This window comes from Trachemys scripta, chromosome 6, assembly GCF_013100865.1.
Source record: "Trachemys scripta elegans isolate TJP31775 chromosome 6, CAS_Tse_1.0, whole genome shotgun sequence".
Classification (NCBI taxonomy): domain Eukaryota; kingdom Metazoa; phylum Chordata; order Testudines; family Emydidae; genus Trachemys; species Trachemys scripta.
Genome location: NC_048303.1, coordinates 835,602 through 843,815, shown reverse-complemented (window position 1 = coordinate 843,815; position 8,214 = coordinate 835,602). Strand labels below are relative to the sequence as shown.

The 8,214-nt window shown below is 41.4% G+C and overlaps 1 protein-coding gene across 1 annotated transcript in view; it reads left to right on the top strand.

The window, feature by feature from the left end:
- Positions 1-4,381: 4,381 nt before the first annotated feature.
- LOC117878848 (protein unc-13 homolog B-like) overlaps positions 4,382-8,214 on the top strand; it is a gene marked incomplete at its 5' end in the record, with an annotated part of 82,118 nt that continues 78,285 nt past the window's right edge. The window contains 2 exon segments of the mRNA XM_034773446.1: positions 4,382-4,499; positions 5,676-5,799. Of these exon segments, the coding sequence (XP_034629337.1) occupies positions 4,382-4,499; positions 5,676-5,799 (242 nt within the window).

Below are 8,214 nucleotides of genomic sequence, written 5' to 3'. Positions count from 1 at the left end.
TTTTTTATCTACCTGGAGTTGGATCATTACTGGATATCTAACTATGACTGGGTTTTTCACTGATTAATCAGTGGATCATTCTTTTTAGAAGGGCTGAAAGTATGCTACTTGTTCCTGCCCCTCTCATTTGATTTCTAGGTCGGAGTTTATTAAGTTTATTCAAAAGCATTTTGAGTCTGGGAGTTCTCTGTTCCTGGCGCATGTGCGGCAGTCGACAGTGGAACATGATACAGCTGCTGGCTCCAAGAGATGAATGCTAGTGGTGATAAATGCTTCTATTTTCATGTACACATGTCCATACTAAGTACTTGTATGACTCCCATCTCCATCGTATCTGAATGCCTCACAATGTCTAATGTATTTATTCTGCACACTCCCGGGAGGCAGGGCAGGGCTATCGTCCTCACTATACATTTGAGGAATAGAGGCGCAGACAGAATAAATGACTTGCCCAAAATCAATATCTGCTGTGATCTGCTCTGGAGGTGGCTGTGTTTCTGTGGTTGGTGATATGATCCCTGTGTATGGCTGAGACAGTGTATATCAGTGTGTAAAGGGCGTGTGTGTAAACACTCACATAGAATGTAGTCTTCTGTAATTAAGCAAAGGGGTAAAACACCAATGAAGCATGCATGAGGCACAGAGAGACTAAGGGTAGGTCTGCACAAGAAACTTTTCCCAGCATAACTGTCCTTTAGGGCTGTGACTTTTCTTTTAAACAACATTGCTATGCTGGCAAAAGCCCTAGTGTAGAAGCAGTTATACTGGCAAAAAAGTGCTTTTGTCAGTATAGCTTGTTTTTGCTTGCCAATCCCCAGCATAAACGATACCCGCATAAGCACTTTTTTGTTGGTATGTGTGTCTACACTGGGAGGGTTCGCGTGTAGCTATACTGGCAAACCTTGTCTGGTGTCCTCTAGGACTAAGCCATTTCTAAAGTCATATGGAAAGTCTGACTGGCAGGTAATTGAATCTGGGTCTCCAAGCTCCCATGCTAGTTCCCAACCACTGAACCATCCTTTTTTGGTATGTAAGCTGCCCCTGAAATCAGTTGATACACTGCTTAATGTGGTAGAAAAAGTTTGTTGTCTTGACAGCACTTTATCTAATAATGCCATGATCAGTGTTGTTCCTCTCTGGCTGTAAAACATGGACACTCTGTAGCAGGCAATTGGAACATTTTCACATGTGCTGTGTCTCTCTCCTCTCTAACATCAGGTGGTCAGACAGGATACCAAATGTTGAAGTCCTGGACCCAGTGCTGTATGATTAGCATTGAATCCCTAATCCTACAGGTGCAGCTTCACTGGGCAGGTCACCTTGTACATATGGGTGATATGTGACTTCCCAAAGCCATATTTTATGGACAGTTGAAAACAGATAAAGCCCTGTGCAGCTCCAAATTTATATCTGTGGAGCTGCAGGGCTCTTCCGGGAACCGCAGTGGCGAAAGCAATAGCATGTCAGGCCACCACTCACAGGAGCCAGTACCGCATGTGGGCAGCTCCTCTGGCATGGTTATACCACCTCCAGCCCTGCCCACTGGGGCAGACACCAGGCTCACCAGGGTGACTTAAGGGGCACACACCTTCATTTTGGATTAATGTTTTCACCCAGTGGCAATCTCATCTTCTTTACTTATGACAGCCACCAGAGCTGCTCTCCCTTGCAGCCAGGAGCACAGACAGGCTGCGCTAAGGTTGCTATGCCACTCCCAATTAGTTGCTAGGGAACATAAAAGCAGAATGCTAGCGAAGGCTGAACAACATCACCATGTTGCTCACAGCCTCACCCAGGCAATGGGACAGTGGTCCTGATATTGCTCTGTCATGAAAACATTCCACATGGCACAAAGTATGGGTTGCAATACATATCTACTGTATATTACGCTGGTCCCAGAGAAATAAATTTTGTTTATGTTGATATTGCTATTTACCAACCCAGGTTCTCTAATTTTGTACTGTTTTATGAAGCTGGATAAGGTGTATTGTAGCTTCTTTCCCCCAAGGAAAGGTTCCCTTAACAGCTAAGTGTACCACATTGACCTGTCCAAAAAGGCATTCTAAAATAGCAGAACAAATTAGAGGTGCTTCCTTGACTGATAAAACTAGTTAGGGTGGTTAGTATTTTTTATAGCTCTAAAATGCCTTGTAAAAGGTAGCAGTTCAGCTTCTGGCAGTGTTATATGTGGGATATTTGAGATTTGCTTTTTTTCCAGACAGAGCATTTCCACTTTCGTCTTTGGAAGCGTTTTCTAGTTTGGAAGTAGCTTTTAAACTGCTGGACATCACAGACAAAGCAAAAACTGCTTTCTCTTTGCAAATATGAATGTTGGTTACTTTCTTTGTAGCCCTAAAACAGCATTAAAGCTTTAGATTTTAAGTCAGGAAGAAAAATAACTTTGATGTGAAATAATGTTTCTTGATTTGTCTGTTCTCTGGTTTGAAATTATTCGTCCTCTAACCAGTAGATGGAGAAAGGGAGACACAGTTGAAGCCATCAAAGCAGTTCATTTCGCTGAAATTCCTCCCAAGATGGTTCACTGACTAGTGCCTCAGAATTTTGAACAGAAGTTGGTTGGGGTTTTGCTCTTGATTTCTTGATCTGTACGTTGAAGCTAAGTAGAGAGCTTTGTTTGGAATTCAGTTCTCTGGGTTGGGACAAGTACCAAGTTACTTGCAACAAGCTGATCATTTGTATGACAGCACTGACAGAGCAAGAAGTTACAGGAAACCATTTGTGTTAGTATAAGCACTCAGTTTTAAAAAATACCGCCTATACCTCACTCAAATGCTACTCTGAACACTGCTGAACTGAAAGCCTGCCTGTCCTGGGTCAAGAACCTAAGCTGTGGAACTGGAAGGGAAAGTTGGATATTAACCGGTGTCCACTTACTTTGCTGCAGGCATAGGGTTTACTTTTGTTTCAACAGTATTTTTGTAGCATATTTTCACGTGAGACTGTCTCAGAGGACCCTGAAGTTTGCGGTCTCCAGTTGTACAATTATTGATCTGTATCTGGGTGATGAATAAATCAGTGAATAATTCACAAGACTCTTTAGCCTGGTGGCAATCTAGGGACAAGTAACTATTTATAAGCCTTCCAAATTCCTTTGACAAACATTAAATGTGGATGCATTCTGCCTAGCAAAAGGATTCATGTAGCAGAGCAGCATTCCCATGAAATCTGATCTCAAAAGAACTGCAGCTGTACAAAAATGCTCTGAAGATGAGCCCTTCAGAGACCTCGTATTCCAAAAGGCGGTCCCTGACTCAGATTGTAAGCCTTCCTTGCTGTTCACAAAAAGCAAGGTGCATTGGATTTTTTTCCTCCTGTGCTGGGAAGCCTAGAATAGGACAATATTCCACAAAGCATTCCTGAGTTGCTGCTTATCTTACAGGAATGACAAGTATGACACCTATAGGCGGAATGTATTGGTAAAGGACACAAAAGTGGTCGTTGGATTTAGGGGCTAGTGCTTAACTTTCTCTCAAGTGGGCATGCCAGAGAGTAGTCTAAACAAGTTACCTATGTTGGGATGATACATCAGGAAGAGATGTACTGATGAGAGATGCTCCCTTTACCCATGGGGCAGGGAGGAAGTTATTCCTATCTATACTCCTGGTAACAAAGGTCTTGACCAAACTCAGCATATGAAGGTTACATGTCCCTACTAGACCCCTACTGGCTGAGAATTGCATGACTCTTCCCTTTGTTAGGGATGGGAGTGGCTGATGCTTTCACACTGAGGCTACGTCTTCACTACGGGGGTGGTGGTGGTGGTGGTGTCGATTTAAGATACGCAAATTCAGCTACGTGAATAGCGGAGCTGACTTACCCCGCTGTGAGGACGGCGGCGAATCAACCTCCGCAGCTCCCCCGTCGACGGCGCTTACTCCTACCTCTGCTGGTGGAGTACAAGCGTCGATTCGGGGATCGATTGTCGCGTCCCGACGAGACGCGATAATTCGATCCCCGAGAGATCGATTTCTACCCGCCGATTCAGGCAGGTAGTGTAGATGTAGCCTGAGAGGGGGCCCACAGAGAACCAGCCCAGGAATACAGAGAACCAAGTCACCTCTCTGTATTCCAGCCCAGGATCCCACTCCATGTGTCATGTCGTGTTTCCTTATAGCTGTGTCAAGTCCACCAAATGGATAGATGACTGCATTTGGAAAAAGGCTGTAGTCTGTGAAAAGGTGCATATAAGTAATTTCCTTCAAGAGATATAACAGACCCACCTAATACTTTTAAATTACCGTAGCTTAATTGAGATTACTTATTCCCTTGTGTGCAAATGGTTGTCATTTAAAGTCAAAAACTGAGTTTACAACTACCTTCTAGTTTTCTCTTAAATGTTGCTTTTTTTTCTTCCTTGCAGTGAGATCAGTCGGCTGGACCTGGGCCTGATTGTTGAAGTATGGAACAAAGGGCTGATCTGGGACACTATGGTCGGGACTGTGTGGATTGCACTTAAGGCCATCCGGCAGTCTGATGAGGTTAGCTAGCACATAACACTAATGTGAAAGTGCATTGTCAAGGTTAATATGCCTCTAATCTAGCCACATGGCGCACATAACTACTGTATGCAAGTTACTGGTGCTTCTGAGAAACTTGGGGAAGTGTGTGGAAGGGGCCCTGTATTTTTGGATCACAGAGGCCACTAGTAAGCCAAACAAAAATTGAATCTACTGTACATGCTTCTGAGGTCTCAGTTCTACAAATGTAAAAAGATCTAATTTTGTAAAGAAAGTATAGCTTTGATAGCTCACCTATAGACCTCTCAAAAACTGATTTGTTAGAATTGTAACACTCATGGGAAAAATTGTAAAAATATTACTGCATAGCATGCTAACAGCTGAAATCTCTCTGTATTCAAAATAGGGACTGTTATGGGCCACCTTTGTAACAAACACTCTGACCTTCACCTGGTGGCATGAGGACTTGTCCTTTGGAGTTATACTTTTAATGCTAGAGGATACCTGCAGATTCCCTAAATAAAGCCACAAAACATTGTTTACTATGAGTAGTGTTGGTTGCGATGTAACGGGGATTTCCTAACTTCTGAAATTCTTCTGTTAGCTACTCAAGTCACAAGTACTGAAAGCAGGTCTAAACTTACTCATTTATTTACGTAGCTCCGAGCACAGTGTATGTACACTATTTAAAAGAGAGATTTTACAGAGCTGGATATTATAGAGCTGGGAGATGGTAATTAACTTTGGCAATAGGAGAAAATAGGCAAAAGGAGGTAGGGGGAACCCAGCCCCCACAAATTTGTTTGTGCTAAATTGTCTTAGGAGCCCCAGTTCTCCTCAGTGATTGTTATTGAATACTCTATGCAAAATTCCCATCGGATGTGAGTAGGTTTGCTGCAGTTACATTTTAAATTCTCTCTTCCTTATCTTGGTATAAGCATTTAAATGATCCTGCAGAATTTGTGCAGCCAAAGCTCCAGGGGAAGTAGTCAGCAGTGGGATATGGCAAACCGAAAACTGCGTTAACTTTTAGAAGTAAAGACTAGCAGGGTATATTGCTAATCTTAGTAATCCTTTTGGGTTGTTCCTGGGCTCCTTACATCAGCAAATATCCAATGGAATTCATTATATAAGGATGACTGCCAGGATAAAGGATCGTCAGACCAGGGACTTGAATTCATGGCTTTTAATTTATAGGAAGGACCTGGAGAATGGTCTACGCTGGAGGCAGAGGTCGTAATGAAGCATGATGAGATCTGTGGCACCAAAAAGCCAACTCCCCATAAAATTTTGCTGGATACAAGATTCGAGTTACCTTTTGGTGAGTTGTATTTTGGTAGCTTAACTGGAATGCTACAATCTGAGGGATAACATTTCAATGGAGTTCTGTTTATATCGTCATTGTTTATATAACAATATATTAGAACATAGAACATGTGTAGTGCTCTGAGCCTAACTGCAGATGAAATTTCATATGACAGCTTCCTTGTTAAATTTTTTGTTACCTAGATGCTCAACATAAATAAGAGGGATCTGAAGGTTTCTTTGTGCCATGAATCTTTAGCCTAGGGCAAGCTAAAGCTAGTAGTTGTTTTAGGTGTTTCAGGAGTGTGACACAAGACGCTTCATTTTGAACCAGGGAGCACGTTTCAAACCACTTACCTGACAGTTTATTCATTCTAAATGGTGCAATGAATTGGAGAGCTGTGCAATTTACTTAATGAAGTGCAAGTGCCATCTACAGCTGTCTGTTCGTAAATAAAGTTGGATGTTTGTTTTGTTTGTATCCTAGCTTAATTTCATCTACCCAACATCACAGGAATAACCAACTTTTTTATAGGAGCAGTTTTTCAGCTGTATAGATGCATCTGATAAAAACTACAGAATGTTAAAAATCAGCTAATTTAGAGCAAAAGCATCAGTCATAAAGAAGTTACAGTATATCTACAGAGAGAAGCTAGATTAGAAAAGATTTAGATATTTTAGTGGTCTGTATAAACATAGGACTACGCTACTTCCTCCCCAACCATAATGGGCTGTTGGGAATGCTAAAGGCATAGGGACAATCTTAGCTCTTGCTTCCTTGGTTATCCGATTGAACTTGCTAAGCGTTTTAAACTTGTTCATCAGTGTAAGGTGACCTCTTATTTTGTTTGACTCCTTTGCATGAGCTCTCTTCTGGGCTGAGTAGCACTGAACCATGAGCCTGCAGATTGGTTAGAGATTGTTTGTGCACGATCTTTGGCACTTGGAGAACCATCCTCAGAATTGGCCATTCTGCTGTAGAGCCAAATTAAGCAGTATTCATCTTGCGTACCCTTTCCTATGGTAAGCAGGACTCAGGATTCAGCCTTGAGGCTCTAATATCTGTCAAGTTTTCATATTCTGAAAGCCTTATTGAGTGTGATTTTTGTGCTCGAAGATGATAGCTGAATGATGAGGCAGATCAGAATGAACATAATATTTTATAAATATAATAGACATTCCTTTCTGACTTAGTAGACCAGCATGAGAGGCTGCCCTGTACTTTAAATGGTCTTGTCTTTGCCATATGTAGGGATCTGGTCTGGAAGGTTATTACCCTCTCATCATGAAAACTTCTCCTGAACACCCATCATGTTACATTGCCTATAGAAAACTAGCCACTGACAGGGTGGTTTGATTTAAATAATCAATTTTAATCAAGATTTATATCAGCAAGCAGGAATACTTGATTTAAATAATCATTTTTAATTGTTTTGCATTTTTAGTTATTTTCCTAAAGAGAGGTTGATTCTCACCTGTTTGTAACCATTAAAACTCATTGATTTGCAACTAAATATAGCCTTTATACTATATTTGTTTTTGCTAAACAGGATACGCTGTATTTATACACAGTTATTTAAGCTGTTATAAAGCTCAATTTACATTTATTCTGAGGCTTAATTTTTACTTTATTTTAGAAAATGTTGAAAAGTGTTTTAATTACTAGGTTAATTTTTTACTTATGATTAGTGTCAAGCTCTATTTGGGAATTTGAATGCAATTAAATCTCCTGAGCATTTTAGTTTTTTTTAATTAGTTAAATAAAATTACCTTATGCTGGACACATGAGGAAAAAAAATTATCAAAGCATGTTTTTCATTTAAAACTGATTTATTAAATGAAGTAAATATTTATAGCTAGTGAATTGAACTGATTTTCTTGTCACCATGTCCTTCAAGATTCTAGAATTAGCAGAGCTCATTCTTTCACACCTAAATTTTATTCAGACTGGAAGAGAAAACAAGGTACTTCAAGTGCTGGTCCCTATGCGTATTCCACTACAGGTACACATGTCCTCTGTGCACCCAGAGTTGGAGAATTTTGAAATCACTGTCTGTTGGTCCATTCATGTGCCCTTGCTTTTCTCATGCCTCAACCAAGGAGATAGAGGGCGGAGCAGACTGACCACCTCTCCAGTTCCATCTTACTACTTCATGTCCTCGGTCAGAACCTCTGTCTCGGGGAATTTCCTACCCCTTTCCCCCCCGTAATGCATTATGGGTTCTGAACTAAGCCCAGGATTCAGGGTTTCAGAATTTGTGGTTCTTGCTCATGCTTCTTCTATGTTGGCGACACCCACCGCCGCCTGTACTGCGTCAGGGAAGCCCTTGTTGCAGCATGGTGCAGTATCCCCATTCGTGCCCGTGAGGGGTGGGAACTTTGTCTTAAGAAGCACTTAGTGGAGAAAGCGATGATGCCGCAGTCAGACCCT